General features: G+C 45.1%; 2 protein-coding genes across 5 annotated transcripts in view; both read left to right on the top strand.

Annotated features, from left to right (window-relative positions):
• Positions 1-16,249, top strand: part of LOC125941049 (acyl-coenzyme A thioesterase 13-like) — a 149,661-nt gene that overhangs the window by 22,021 nt on the left and 111,391 nt on the right. The window lies entirely within an intron of this gene.
• Positions 14,360-16,249, top strand: part of LOC119431241 (uncharacterized) — a 56,255-nt gene continuing 54,365 nt past the window's right edge. Inside the window, exon 1 of one of the 4 annotated variants that reach the window (XM_049656712.1) lies at positions 14,360-14,571. In XM_049656712.1, coding sequence (XP_049512669.1) covers positions 14,375-14,571 — 197 coding nt within the window. In that variant the 5' untranslated portion in view covers positions 14,360-14,374. The remainder of the gene's footprint in view (positions 14,572-16,249) is intronic. The other 3 variants (XR_007463691.1, XR_007463689.1, XR_007463690.1) reach the window with 3 other exon arrangements.

Genomic DNA, 16,249 nt, shown 5'->3' with positions numbered 1-16,249 from the left:
GAGGAGGATAGGAAAAGGCAACTACCGATTTCCCCCGGGTGGGTCAGTCCGGGGGTGCCGTTTACGTGAAGCCGATGCCAAAGAGGTGTGTTGCCTCCACCGGGGGGCCATAAAGGTCCAAACACCCGGCTTCGGCTCAACCTCCAGGTTGCCCTTTTCCCCGGACAAGGGCTAAGCCACGCACGGTTAAGCGCGGGAGGGTCCAACCCTCGTGTGCTCGGGTACGTGGTGGCGCAACTCACCAAACGCCTGCTTGCGCAGATGCCCCTGCGGGGGTCAAGCGCGTGTCGCAAGATGTTGCGAATGTTTGTAAATAACAGGTTTACGATCGAACGCTAACACCCCGGCTTCCACCAAGCCCTCAAGTAAACTAAATAATCTATGCCGTTCTTACCAGGTGAACTTGCGGCATGTATCAGCTATGACGCACAAAGCGCTGCTCTGAAGTTTCGATATATTATTACAAGATACAGTGCCGCCTACGTGCTAGCCGTCGTGCGTGCTTGCCAATCTCCTAAGCACGTGCAAAAGCTCGGAGATGGGCACTAGTGCTATTATGGTTCTCGTGCCTCGAAGTCGACAGAAATGCTCGCGGCCGATAATTAAGTCGGGACTCTGCGTACAGAGAAAATAAAATCATTTTTTTTTTTCATCATATGTTCTCGAAGCAAGAATGTGCTAACAGCGCTTCACTCAGGCTCAAACAAAACCACCGTGAGCTTACGTTGAGTAAATTATTTTAAATATTTCAGGTTAGGGACTCATCACTAGTAACATTTCATTGTGCGTTAGGTCGCGCGTTCGCGAAATGACGCACTTGCCGTATCGAACCGAGTTGCGCCATCAGTAATTTAGAGGTGCGTGCTTTGAGGACGGTTGCGCTCGCTCCGACATAACATTTGCGAGATATGACTTTAGTGAAGTTATGGCCGAACGAACAACTAAACAAGCGACGACTGAACGAGCCAGCGATCGAGCGGGCGAACATACGTTTTCTTTGCGAGTGCTCCACTGCCGCCTCTAAGCATTCACACGCTTTAAAGCTCACGCGAATTAGCCCGTACATCTCAAGGACCGATGATGCTGTCGTTTGGCTTAGAACGCCCCGTAACTCGGTTTGAGGAGAGCATGAACGCTTTTCACCGGTGCCTTTCTATCGCAAATCTACCGGCCGATCGCCAACTACTAATAAGAACAAAAGAGACAAATAAAACCAGTCACTCTAAAGAAGGCTAGTAAGTAACCACAAAAGACCGATAGTTGATTTATTTGCTAAGGTGAGTTTTCACGCTCGAGCCTCAAATTTTATGAAAAGGACTGCGCTGGATCTAAAAGTTTCTTAATCAAGTTTCTCACCCGCAGCCTCACGCGCCTGCGAATTCAAGCCTGTTGGCGTATAAGCGCATAAAATACGACCACGTAGTTTAAGTAGGAAACAAAGTACACGTCGAGTAGGAATTGTGTTAGAACGGGCAGAAAATCGGCAACATGCCGAGCCAATTGTGTCATATGTGCTACGTTATGGCCCGCAACAAATTACGCAAACCTCGACACATACTATACTACGAGATACTCTCAACTTACTTCGCCTAGTCGAGTGAAGTATGTCGGTCAGAAGTTCTCCCTCCCAATTCGATGAATGATGGCTTTCTTCTTAAACCGTCGTGTTTACCGGGCAGTATTGCGAAGAGCTTTTTGATTCGCTGACTCTATTTCGACATCCTATGCTGCAGCAGCTCATTGTGAAAGAAAACGCCGCGAAGCGAAGTCGCACTCGCCATAAAGCTTGGTTCAGGGCGTTCGCAAACAACAAACACAACGCACACGGATGGGCAACGGCGCAAACATGCACTCCTCGCCAGTCGATAGACGCTTCTGAAGAATTAAGCATAAATGGCGATGGTGCGCGAATGTAAACAAACGAAGCCGACGCGAGGTCCCACGTGATGCCAGTAGGCCAATAACGACGCGGCGTCGGCCTCAGTGAGAGCGCGCGAGAAGGAAGCGGTAGTATTTGAAACGTGTCACTACTTTACGATATTTCAGATGTTTTAACCATTGCACCGCTGCCGCCTCCTCAAAACGCTCACACAGATGCGCTCCGGCAGGTATTATGTGAGCAACATCTGGGAAACGCCGGCTGCCGGAAGCAAGCTATCTCGAATTTTAAAGCTTAATATTTATTTTCAGTGCCAGTAGTCAACATCATAGCCTCATATGATGTGCATGAAACGGCTTACAGCTTATTCTTGAAACCGTAAGCCTGTAACAGACGACACTGGATAGATCAAAGGAGAAGGTTACAACAGCCTACATTATCGAATACGCATGTTGTTACTAAGGGCGAATAATTATCTCAGTACACGGACTTGAATTTATTAAAAGATACATGGATACTGCGAGGCTACAACAAAAATGGAAATTTTACAGCGAAAAACTATCTCCTAATCAATACAGTGCCCAAATGTACATTTTGGTGCTAGCAACCTTGACATGATGTAAATTTAAGCCTAAAACATTGTCTGGATGGCTTATGCACCTAAGCAACTGGTTTCTCATGTTTTTTTTTCGTTACCATCTTTGTGTGGTTCACTAGCAGTAGTCTGAGAAACTTGAAAGCAAGCACACCAGCTGTGCGCTTTGTGTGAGCGTTGCCGAGATCTTTTGGGCAGTTGAAGATGAGAAAAATATTCAGGGTAGGGTGTAAATTGCAGCTTCAGCACTTCGTGTAGCATGTAGGACGGATAGATATCGAAGATGGTCAGAAGAGCGCTCGCAAACAACTTCCTTATTCGGCATCCGGGAAGATAATCACTTTCATTGAAGTGATTATAAACTGCTACGTGCTACAGTTGATGCAGACTTGTCGTTGATGAGATTCTCACGAGAAAGAAAAGTGGTGAAAGGAAACACCAGGCGTTTTCCCCTGCTGAGACTTGCAAAATGGCATGCAATAGTACACCATGGCTACATTCGCCACGTTTGAGGCGTCAGGAAGAAACAACGCCTATAGATGTATAAAAAAAAAAGAAAAAAAAAGTTTTAACGCTCGATATGAGTCCTCGGCCAAAGCTCACAAAGTCAGCTGTAAACGCTGGCACACAATAGGCAGCACTTGAGGGATCGACGGCATGGCCATGCTGATTTAGACGCGGCCGTCAAGCACAGAAGTGGTGAGGTAACTACGCCCACAAAAGCAGAACAGGGGCGGTATTCTGTAAGAGTCCAGTTAGTGGACTGTCCATTTTGGCTGTCGCTGATTGGCTGCTGCTTCACGTGCAGGAAGGTGCCAGCCAGTCTCCTTCCCGCACGTGAAACAGCAGCCAATCAGCGACAGCCAAAATGGACAGTCCACTAATTGGACTCTTGCAGAATACCGCCCCAGGATCGCAGAGAGGAAGTCCACACTATTATCGTGGGCATAAGCGGACAAGTCTGATAAACAAGTGCGCAGGAGAAAGTCACCAATCACGGCAGGAGCTGCTCAAGAAAATTACAGCAGCAGAGTCCAACCCGCGCGCCTTCTCGGGGCCGCACCCGCCGCGGTGGCTTAACGGCTATGGTGTTGCACGAGGTCGCGGGATCAAACCCCGGCCGCGGCGACCGCTTTTCCATGGGGGCAAAATGCAAAAACGCCCGTGTAGCGTCCACTGGGGATACGTTAAAGATCCCCTGTTGGTCAAAATTAATCCGGAGTGCCCCCCCCCCCCCCCCCCCTACGGCGTGCCGGATAATCAACTGGTAAAACTCCCAAATTCCATTCTTCGCGCCCGCGGACACGGCTAAGGCACGGTGAGATGGTGGCGCTATCGTGCGGCGAGCCATGGAGACACTCGTCAAGAAAAAGTTCCATTTGCTCCCGTCTCGTTGCGAAGGCCGTAACAGAGCATGGAGGAGAGAGTCGAGTCCGGCCGTGCCGATCCTCAGCTATTTATCATCCTTTCCTACAGATGGCGGTAGTTGTCTGATTGCTCCGCGAGTCCAGCGTTTCCAGCGTACGAGGCACCGACCAGTAAAGCCGCATAGGTCATGCCGCAGGCGCAAAGATCGCTAAATTTTTACCGTGCGCTTTGAACATGATCCGCAGCAGCGCGGCGATCAGTTGATGCCGCAGCGCAAGCTCACGCCGCACACTCTCAAGTTCCAGCGATCGCCACAGAGGGCGAAAAATCAACGGCGGCCCGTTCCAGCATGAATCGCGTAAGTGGAGCTACTGTATTTTGTGCCTATATTTTAATTAGTAATTTTTCTCCTAGGGGCGCTCAATGTAGGTAAATATTTTATGTATAAATGTACCTACAATAACCGACAAACATAGATACCATGTAATTTGTTACAAAATAATAGGTTATTGTTTTTATTAGACGTCTGGTATTAAAGTCTGGGCTTTATTACTTGAATGAAGGTTTTAAGACCTGCCTGACGCTCGATAAGCCGCATCTCATTGGTATGGATTGCAGTCCGGGCCGTTTATCGATTTAAATTGTACGGCGGTAATATTTGCGAACTGGGTGGCCGTTTCGTTTGAGCAGCATCACACAGGTTCGTTTTAAATACATAACAATAATATTTGAGCCAGTTTATACGTTCACGTTCAACATTCGCTAGCCGCCACCAAGCCAACGTGTTTAAAGACGGTGAATTTTATCAGCTGCGCCGTTACACTGTCATAACGGCTGCATAGCTTCCATCGTTAGTGATCTACTACCGTGTCTGGCTGTGTAATAAAGTGTTGCTTGAAAACATGTGCTAGCTAGCGCGAAAATTCATCGCTGGCGCCGAGCACAGTCTGTTTGGAGACTACACCCACGAAAGCGGATTAACTTTGCAGCCTCTGGGCGTGTGCATCGGTGAGTAAAAAAGCACTGCTTAGCATTCTCAAGTCTTAATTTCTGTGCGTGCGAGGCGGTTAAAACAAGTTCCTGTAGTCATTTCTTAAAAGTGAAAGTAAAACAGTTATAAAGTTATTGCTCTTCAAAGGCAATTCAAACTAGGCTATTGTTATTTTGCCACGTTGCAAAAATCCCTAACACGCAGTACAGCACAAATAAAAAAACGTTTTGGCTGTTACTGCATAAATGATACACTGCGATGAATTCACGGCACTATTGTGGCAAATGTACTTCCGGTGATACTGTTAGAGTAATTGCATTTGAGACGTAATAAAATAACTACGTTTATTGCTTAGTATGTGGTAGAAAAAACTGTCAGCTAATCGAGGCTTCACTAAGCATAGCGGACACAGACTATATTGAAAGAAATGCGCACGCAAAACAGTGTTGTGTGTGAGTGTGCTTTTCTGTCATGGAGAGTTTTGTTTACTGTTCCTAGTCATATATGAATCACAAACACACCCACACTTCTACCATAGTAATTGAGGCTCTTTTTTCTTTCGACTCCAGCCTCGAAGACGCTGCTCATAAATTGTTGACCCCTTTGGACTCTATTGTCTTTGAACCTACAAGTCGACAGTGAATTTGTCCCCACAGGGGCCAGAAACCTCACAGTTTCTCACAAACCTCACATGTTTCTGAACATTTACACTAAAATCATGTTTTGTTCAATTATTGGACTAACTTTTGTTTCATCATTTCTTTTTTGCTTGCATGTTTGTCATCACTTCATTATTTCTTTTTTCAGGAAGACGGACAAAACAGAAATTATTGGTCTGCAAGCTGCCCGCGATAAGTCATAAGAAGCTCAATGGTCATATAATGAAACACGTCCTCATGAACTACGTGCCTCACCATAAATTGTTTGCAAGTTTACCGCATAGAGGGTTGTGAGCTGTATCAGGAAAGCGGCAGTCTACAGTTTTGTATCGTACCGAGCGGGAATGCTAAAACTTGATATAAAAGCTACTTGCTTTTAAGGGCGTTTTAAGATAAACGGAGAAGTAACATGCAGAATCCTTACTTCTTTCTTTTCTAGTCATTACAGCCATGAGGACCAGAACAGAAACAATGTAGCAAGCTCTTACTTGCTAATGCACAAACTATGTCATCTGCTCTTTGCAAGTCAGCTTGACGGGCATTACCACATGCTCCCTCACAACGATAATTTGATACATAAAATGCGAAAAATTTTAAAACGTTCAAAAGCTCTCAATGAATTTTGAGGAAAGGATACTTCCTGTTGACTGAAACTCTGGTAGTCACTCTTCATTTTATTATACTATTTTTTATTAATAATACCCTCAGGGTCACATGACATTAAAAAGAGAGTGGTTGCGAAGTAGTAATGTAAAGCAAACAAAAAAATGCAGCGAGTTCTGGTAATATAATAATTCGGCTGATTATACAACGTTAGGTAATGTTTTGCGAAAACGTTTGTTATCCGAAATGGCTACGGCACTTGAGGGAAGGTCGTTACATTCCTCAGTTGTACGGGGGATGAAAGGAAGACTTCGTGTGAAATAAATTAATTTTTACCTTACTGCGATGATCGACGCGGTTTGGAATGTACTGAGGTGGCAGTATGAAGACGTCGCGAAGTGTGGTGTATTGGAAAATTTTATGAAATATCGAAAGAGGGGTAACCTTGCGGTGGTTAGCTAGTGGAATAAGAACTCGGTTAGTTTTCACTGAGGCTATACCCGCAGTAGGTTATAATTAGAAATAATGAAAAGAGTAGAGGTATTTTGTACCAGTACAAGCGAAGTAATAAGATTAACGCGACTGGGATCCCATACTACAGATGCATATTCAAGTTTCGAGCCTATTAGCCTTGTAAATGTTGCGCCGTAAGTACCCGAGCATGTGATTGGCATTGTTAATGACATAATCTGTATTAGTGGTCCAATTTATTTGTAGTGTGTACAACAGGATATTTATATGACATAAAATTTAAGGGAATGTTGTTAAGATGGTAAGTGCTAGGATTAGAATTAGATCTGGTTACGCGCATTATTTTACACTTGTTAATTACAAGTGCTTCATTTACAGTTTGCACGAAATCAATAACTCATTAACTACGCTGCTCCGTAACAGATAGCTAGAAAAGGCAAGTCCACACAACCGGTCTACTCCACAACTTCTCAAACAACCAAATCATTAAAAACAATTTTTCTTTCTCTTCAAGCAGCAGATGTCAAACCTGAGCACAATGTGTTTCCAAATGTTTTTGAAATATACTCTGAGTAAGTTTGGCTTAACATTCAGCCAATCAACAGTGGACGAGCAAGGGAAGCCTCAGCGGGGGAACTTGTCTTCGTCACGGCCCTCACAAATGTGTTTGCTTGTTGAAACGATGGCTGCAGGCTGAGGCCTCCCTTGTTCACCTTTGTTACTCAATTGAGGAGTTCATTCCTTGCAACCTCTTTGCCTTGTTTGAATACACAAACCGCTTCTTTTTTAACATGAAATCGTAAATTGCATTTTCCAAGGATCCGTGAGCATTAATTGGGCTTGCTTATATGTTGACTTAGTGTCCTTGTTTATTCGCACAATATTAGCAGAAGTCCTGGTAAGCACTGTTGTCTCCATAACGTTCCTTGCTTTCCTACGAGTACTCAACTTGTGTCAAAGCCTTCACTGTCGCACCTCAACACTAAATGTGCAGCGGACGTATCAGGAGCAGCCAATATGTGCTGTCAAATTTATCATAACGTTTTTTTCCACTCTGCACTACGTGCCTCTCGCCAATGTGTTATGAGAACAATGGGACAGTGCAGCTCGAGCTTATCTTGCTGGCAGTACATCTTTGCCGAACACATTTTATGTCTCTTTTTTTAATCTAGTTGAAATCGTCGGATGCAGATAACACACGTATATTATGTAACACGTCAAGCAGCACTGCACGCAATTTACAAGTGCGAGGGTAACCCAGAATAAATATCGCCGCCTGAAGCTTCGCTCTCCGCGCTTTAGCAGCGTGCCGAACACGATGAGAAAACTTCGATCGATTTCAGCTTTCAATTCGATTAAATAGCTGGCTATCTGTGTTTCTGTATCTTGTAAATTCAGAGACTGACAGTATTCAGTCCACGTTCCATGTACGAAAATTGTGAACGTGCACTGCTTCATTCACTATTGAAAATTAACTACGTAATCTTACTTGTTTGAAGTGTTGTTTTTTTGCCAGTTGAGGTCTATCGGGCACCTGGCGACATAATAAAGATATCTTCAGTCATGTTAGAGTACCGTGGACATGATTACAGCCCCGAAATCAGTAATAGAACTAGCGAACGAGCAGCGCGACGAGCCCCACTAGCCGTTACCACAGCGGACATATTGCTCACTACGTAATGATGATGATATTAGTTTTGAGTTTGCCAGCGTCATCTATCGGTCGTATACTTTAGTACACAACACCACCTCTAGGTGGTGGTGGTAGTGATGTTGAAGCAGGCGGGGTTATCCTGGCATGCATGCCTCTACTCTTATTTCCATTGCATTGTGGAAGGTGCAGTTTCCCTCCTCTAAGTTTATATAGATGTTCTGTGGCAAAGTGAGCACTTTGTTGTTTGTGGAAGGTGCAAATACGCTCGCCTCAGTGAACTCGAGTTGTATATCCTCCTAAGACCCCTAGTACAATATATTGCACGTAGCTTTCAACATTTTTTTTCGAAATTCACTCGGAAGTGAATGCGCAAAATATTCATTCCGGTTATGAAGTAAAGTGCATGTGTAATTGTAAAGAAACGGTTTACTCATATTCTTGTCATGCACTTTCGAGTAATTTCACACTCAACTGCTCTAGACCTCTCTGTCGTCCCAGACGGCCAAAAGCAACCTTGGGGTGGGTTTCGTAATCACTGAGATTGCGTGAGACTACCAGACGTAGTAGCAACATGGCAATGTACCACACGTGTTTCCATTTTCATCTCTGCTTTTAAGCAATTAAATGTAGTTTTTACCATGGCAAACATGACGAGATCATGGAGATAGCTATTGCATGGAGACGGAGTTTTTGGCATCTGACCCTGGTATTTAAACTTTAAAAATTGCTTTTCAAGTTGATAACATAACAGTAGCAAAAACGAGCTTGAAGACCGATTATGTTCCATTGTTCGGGTCTGAGGAGGATATAGGGCAGCATACTGCTGTTCAGCCAAGCTAGCCCACCCTGAACTCTGCTTCAGGGGCTCCGGTGCGAGACGAGACAGGTTCTAGGACGCTAGACTGTAGAGCGTCCAAATTTTCCCTGACGTTGTGTAACTGCGCCGCGCGTGGGTCGCGTTCTCGTTACGCCGGACTGTATCCGCCCCTTTAGCTTGGCCAACCCAATGCACTCTTCTTCTCCTAGCGGAAAAAGAACGCATGGAGGCTCTGCTCGTTGAACGTAGACAACCAGATGTAGAAAACTGGTTTGACTCGGAGAATACTTCACGTTAGAGGAACATTGGGACGCGCAGCGGTGTGGGGACAGTGCACGAAGCAGCTACCAGAGTATAATAACTATGTGGCTAGCAGAAGTGCGGGACCTCTTGGGGGGGGGGGGGGGGGGGGGAGGGCATGCTGTAAGTGTCTACCTAGTGGACATGTCCATGACGTCTGCTGCTGAAGTGCTGATTGGCTGGGGGTACCTGCGTCTTTCTGACGCGTATACCCCTTCCCCGGCAACGGCAATTAGTTCAGCAGCCGACGAGATGGACATGCCCACTAGGTGGACACTGACAGAAACTAACTGATCACAGATCAAGGGCAAATTATTCGAAAACTCGAGGCACCGCGACACTGCATGTGGTAAATTAGATCTGCGGAAGCCCGCGAGGCAGAGGAAAGTACATGAAAGTGAACAATATGGAAAACAAATGAAAGGGAAACAACTTTTCTCTGACAGTAGAACTCGTTCACGTTTCGTCCTCAAATATTTGTTGGTAGTTATCTCCTAGAGCAAATCAGAGAAAATGACATCTGTAACCTGGACATCGGCATTGCATTCCTCGAAATTTCTTGTGTGCATTTAAAGCGAAGCTAACTTTATCGTTGCAGATAGAAGCTGGGATATTAACTAGGCATTTAACTATACAGGTACCGGATGTGCCGGATGTCAATGTACCGGATGTAAATCTACAGTTTTAAGCCCAAACAGCTTTCATACTGTAACAATAAAGAACTTTTGGCTTCCTTCCAGATGCCATTCGTGACTTCAACTTTCCTATTTCTGTTCAAGCTCTTCTTGGTGGCCATGTGCTGCTAGTAAACTTGTTGTAGAAATAATTACTCGACAAAATAAGCTGAACATAATAACACTAAACGAGTAGCTTTCGCTCAAAGTTTACATGCCTTGAAATGATCAGTGATTACGTGGTGTCCTAATGATCAAGTACATTACATGCAATGAACCACAACACACACGAAGGCGATACACAACAAAAGAACGACATACACAGACGCATCCACTTGAAATTAATTTCCACGATGACATCAGTTTCGAGATATTATTTCCAAAAGTGCGGGCCGCAATAGATAGGCGTTCCAGTTACTTTTGTGCTTCAATGTATAAAACAGCATTTTGGTAAAAATGTAAGTGGAACAACAGTGCATTTTTACGACGAGTTTGATGGCGCATATCTCCAAACTGGTCTCATTCTGGAAATTCATTCCAAGTGGATTCACCTGACAAGCTCACCGGCTACAATTTGTAAATTGCAATATGTGTCGTAAAGCAATTAACTAAGAAGGTAATTAGTTGAATATGCGTTTTGATTTCTCGTGCTTCTAATATCCGCCTCATCGAATAACCCACCTAAATGGTAAGAATTATGCAACCTGCCAGAGGTGATTTCTAAAAATTCCGCAAAGCTTAATTTTGAACACCTGGTATATATAGGTTAAGCATCGGTTGAATTTTTATCGTGCTTACAATTGTAGCGTTAAACGCTGTAATGAACACGGGCCGCGAAGCGGAGCTGCATTCATAGACGATGAAGCGTTACTTTATACGCGTGTGCACTTGCTAGTAAACGCAAAACAGCGGGGCTTCAATACGCAGTCACGCGAAAGGAAGCTGAAGCGGACTGACTAGTTTTAAGCAAAATAAGCACTGGGAAACACTTTGCGCAAGTCGAATTCAGTTTGTAAAGAAGTGAATGCAATAGACTGGATTGTGTCGTACGTGTTCCAGCGGCAGAAATTTTCTTTGAGAGAAGCTCCTGCTGATCGGAACACGCCAAACCGAGAGGTGTTTTCTATTCGAGAAAATGGCCGCTAAATTAGAGAGTTAATTTCAGACATCGCACTAGGCTTAGTTTTTTTCTATCACAATCATTAGTCAGCCCTTGCATCTTGGTGGGTCGAGGGGCGGGGGTCAGAAGAGTCTGTGGAACAGCGCTTCAAATGGAAAAGGTAAGTTGCCATTATTGCGCTCCCATTGATGAAACCTGAAGTAGATGTTGTAACCTGCACCGATCCACACACTACTCCCTTAAGGTCGTTCTGATGGGAGCCGGGACCGAGACTCGCATCAAGGCCTTCGCGAACGTGCCGGAGCCCTGATTTGCTTTGTTGTGTTTGAATCATTACAGATACATATACGCGAATGTGAGCGGGTGCAACGAAATTTTTCAGTTTCGACCAAAGGCGAAGCATTGAAAGCGATATCAAGGCTTAATTAGCATAGCACTGTGTGCGTCTCGAAATGCATGTATAACGGGGAACGTGCCAGCGCCATTGAAGTCACCGTATGGTGACTGTGGCGCACAGCGATAGTGGACGACACAAGACCGTAGGAAAACCGTCGATGATGCACATATATTTCAGATGTATAACGATACTAAAATTCATATGCGACTTGGAGAACACAAGTTCTTGCTGCTATATGCAATGACTGCCATGGAGTCTTATTGGTTAGGCAGTGGGCATGTGCCACGCTTGAATGAACGCCTCGCCAGCTTGGGTTACCGAGTATTCCACTTTCGTCGCACCATCGTCCTCACTCCATCGTCGTCGCGTAATTGTCAACTTTGTCAATCCATTGTGAATGCGTCGGCGTGATATAGACGTCGTCATGTCTCCATGCCCACGGGCGATCTTGACAAGCAAGTGCCATAGCGAAGTTCAATGTTACCGTAGTTTGTCGCATACAGCCTAAGCAAAGGAAGTCTCACAATGTCTATTAGAAATAATAAATACAATTTCTATCAGATATACGATGTGTCGCTACATTGCTCGTATCGTAATCGCATTGCTGTCGACAGTCATAGTGAGATGAGCTCCGCCATTATTTTCACAGTGTATGCTGCTATGGGCTCACTCCAACAGCCGTTTCGGTTGGCGATGGTGTCCGCCGCCGCCACCGGTGGTATTCGGTGTCCGTAGCAGCTATCGCCAGGAATGAGAAAAAAAAATATAATTCCCGCCGGGATCGAGCCCTGGCCCGCTGCGTGGGGGTCAGCTACGCTACCAATCAGCCACGCCAGCACCTGCTAGCATGCAGCGGAAAAATGCCCTATAAACGCCGCCTAGCGCGCGAGGAAACGCGCGATTACACGCGATGAGACATACGCGCCGCGTAGCGTCGATACGTGCACACTGTGCATTGCATTTGCATATTATTACGTAGCATGTCATGTAGAAGATGCAGAGGTAGTGGTACAAGGTAGAAGGTTTTGAGGCAGTAGAAGTTTGACGACATGTATACGAAAATTCTAGCAAAAATATATATTGTGTACCTGATTAAACAATCTAGCTAGGTGACAATGTCCCCGCCGCGTTTCAAAGGGAATGCCAGTCAATAATAAACGTAATCATCATTAGCTGGCTAAGTGACTGTTTGCAAAACCTCCTTGACTGTTTGTCAGTGCTTTGTTTCAAAGCGGATGCCAATAATATTTTCATTTCCTCTATTCCCTCCTCCTGAAAGAGTAGGCAGGCGTTGTGCCCCTCTCGACGGCAGTTATCAGCTTGATCCCTCCCTATTTCCTTCGTGTACTTGTGTTATATGTGTACAAACAAAATAATAATAACAATAATTGCATCATCATCATCACACTCATTAGAATTCTAGCGTGCCTCTTGTCATGTCAAGAAGCGCGCCGCGTAGCGTTGTTACGTGCACACTTTATATTCCAGTTGGATATTAATGCACCAGGTGAAACGCCATGTACCATTTGCATTTATTAGTTGTACAAGCTAGATGGAGAAGGTATCAGGAAGAAAAAGAAGATTAAGGAGATGTGTACAAAAATGCAAGAATGAAAAATATGAATAGCATGCCTAATTAAACAAAGCAAACTAGGTCACTGCCACCGTTCAGTTTCAACAGGAATGCCATTAAATATTCATCATCATCATCATTTAGCATCGTATGGTGTACGTGCGAACATTACATAGCAGTCGCGCTAAATTTAACCAGGCGTTCCGCCGCGTAGCAGTTGTATACTGCATGTAGCTCGATCTGGTTAACTGATGTAGGCTAGGCGACCATTTGTCACCAACCTGTTTCGAAGGGGATGCCATTAAACCATCATCATCATCATCATCATCATCATCATCATCATCATCATCATCATCATCATCATCAGCGTCATCAACAGCATCACATCGCTCCACGGGTCAAGGGAAGTGACATGTGTGCCATGTAGTCTGCATGCCTGTGTTGTCTCTTCAGTACACGTTATGGCGCCTGCTCGCAAGCTACGACCGTCTGCTGAAAAGGCGAATCGTAGAGGTACGCGCGCGGCTGTAACCAGGCAACGTCAGGCTCAGCAGACTGCTGTGCAGAGCCCGACGTGTTGCAGCGCAAGCCACAGCTCGCCGTCGACGCCGGGCGGACAGTTCAAATGTAATGTTCGAAATACATGGATGGCATAGAGCCGGGGTGCCCGCGCTGTGGCCACCCCAAATGTACCTTACAACACATGCTGTGGCAATGCCCTACGTTGCGCGAGAGCAGCGAGTCTCCCTCTACGGAGGCGGACTGGAACTATCTTCTCACTAGCCAAGACAAAAGAGACCAGCTTAGGGCCATCCAGAGGGCCCGCGACATGGCCGTGGAGTTTAACCTCCCCGTCCCGTCGTGGGAGTGGCCCACCGGTGTCACCCCCTAATGGGGGTCGAGCGCCGCCTCCGGATAATAATAAAGTTCTTTGCCTGCCTGCCTGTTCTCGTGAAGACGACGCGAATTGGCTTCGCCGCGAAGACGCTGTAGTGCTTGTACAGAAAATTAAACTCCTATGGAGCCACTTCTCCAGCTTACTTTGTGGCTGAGCTGCGTGTGCTGTGCATATGCCTGTGACCTTTTTTTGAACAATGGCTTAAGTTATCTCGTACCCCCTACATATACATACTTTTTCGCCATATCTCTACAACCGATAAGAATCCTCAATTTCTGCAAGTCCGGTATCTGACCCTGGCGTTTCCCGTAGAGTTAGCGCTCGTCACCGATATGCGTCCTTTATCACATCCGCTTACAGCTGGCAGCTCTAGAAATGCTGCAATGTCGGACATGGCGTCAGCGCTTTATCGTGTGCAACTCCGGACGGTGTTTGCAGGAAAGTATCAAGCTTTGGGCACGTAGCAACAGTAGGCAGAGCGCGATCGCCATTGAAAGTGAAGTACGCCTCCAATTTGTGAGTGCTTACTTTACTACTGAAGCTATCCTGCTTGGAATCCTCTACGAGCACGAGTGAGTTTGGCATGAATTTTCTGCTTTAATATGCCTGATCTGCACTTGACGTTCTCTATTGTATTTCTATCTGTGTTTTCCTTGTTGAAATGGGAAAAATGTGAATGAAATTAAGCAAAACTGGAAAGTATATGTATTCGCTCCCGAGGGTTAAAAGCACATTCCGAAAGCAAGATGTTCGTCATTACCTAGCCATCTCTCCTTTCTTGCTCAAGTATCTTCGGATGAGGGATACATTTCAATGTGTTAAGGGCTTTCATATAAAGCAAAGAAGGTTCATAACGCTTTTAACTAAAAAATATACCACTTATTTAAAGCCGAGATAGCATTGGTGGAGTGGTTAGATTGTCGTTTCTTTTATTGTTAGAACGGCGTTTTCCTAATATGTTTTTCGCCGCTTGTCGCGCTCGTCTTGCCCGCTGCCGCTTCGCTTCGCGTAAGAGCGGCGAACTGGGTAGTGTCACTGTGCATTTTGCACCGTCCTTTTTTCCGCTGATTTAGAACGCTGTTAGCAAGGTCGATCCAAATGGGTTGCATAACTTTTGGAGAAAAGCGGCGCGGAAGCAAATGTCACCGGTAAGGGGGCGTATGGGAACAGCGACTAAAGCGTGACTATGTGAGGAGGGAACATACTTTCTGAAACAAAAGGCGTTTTCTAATTAAAGCATCACAGTTTGAGTTGACTGAACGAAAATAAAATTCGCAAACACCGTTATATGCGTTAGGCAAGGAAAGGAAAGACAACTCTATTTTACTTTATCGTTCACAATAAATCTCTCTTCTCAGCGGCCGCAATAAAAAAGGGGCGTTCACGCCACTATCAATAGCCATACCATTAGGCTCTTGAAGTGCGCCGAAAGGCAATGTCGTAAAGTTCACCTGCTAGTAGTATCCCCCTCACACGTTGCGTAGTTTTACTCGTCGACGTTTGTGTTGGATCTGGTGGCGCGGTGTTTTCCAGCAGTGTTTGTCATATTTGGCATAGAAGCTAGTGTAGAAATATCGAAATACCCCAACCAATCCAATCACATAGAAATATTCAAAAACAGCAGCCTTCCAATATTGAAACAAATACCGAATCGATTCTATTACTTGAAATATTCTTTTATTGCTGTTCACGTCAAGAACTGTGGTCATTTTAGGCGCTTGCAAAATATCGATTGCTAGCTTCAGTAACATCTCTACCATGACAGCAGCACTAGTGGAAGAAGAAAAGAGCACGTAACTGGACGCGAATAGACCGCTGCGTTCTCTTAACAAGAAAATGTTATTGTCCAGTGCCGCAGAACCTTCTGTTTGTATGAAAACCTTCTGCAGCTAGACAAATAATAAGATGATCTGCCTAAATTGAGACAAGCGTTTGGTCGGCTAAATAAATGCGAGTCATTCTTATTGAAAGTCCGAAACTTATTGAGTTCGCTCAGTTACTGAGGCATCAGGCGCTAGAAGAGCAGCTCTCCTGCAAAAGAACTCTTTCAGACAGTTGTCACTTACACCTTATATTATTTCGTGGCACTCAAATATGTCGAGATATTCGTTATATATTTATGTTTGAAGTTAGCCGAATCGGGCCAATCTAAAGAGAGCTAGATCGCAGGCTAATGCGGACCCTGGCTTTTTTTTTTGTATTCGACATTCTGCTGTATTCCCCTAGCTTTTATGCAATTTTCTTTTTCGG

This window comes from Dermacentor silvarum, chromosome 10, assembly GCF_013339745.2.
Source record: "Dermacentor silvarum isolate Dsil-2018 chromosome 10, BIME_Dsil_1.4, whole genome shotgun sequence".
NCBI lineage: Eukaryota > Metazoa > Arthropoda > Arachnida > Ixodida > Ixodidae > Dermacentor > Dermacentor silvarum.
The sequence above is the reverse complement of the archived record's forward strand: the minus strand, read 5'-3'. Positions and strand labels throughout refer to the sequence as shown.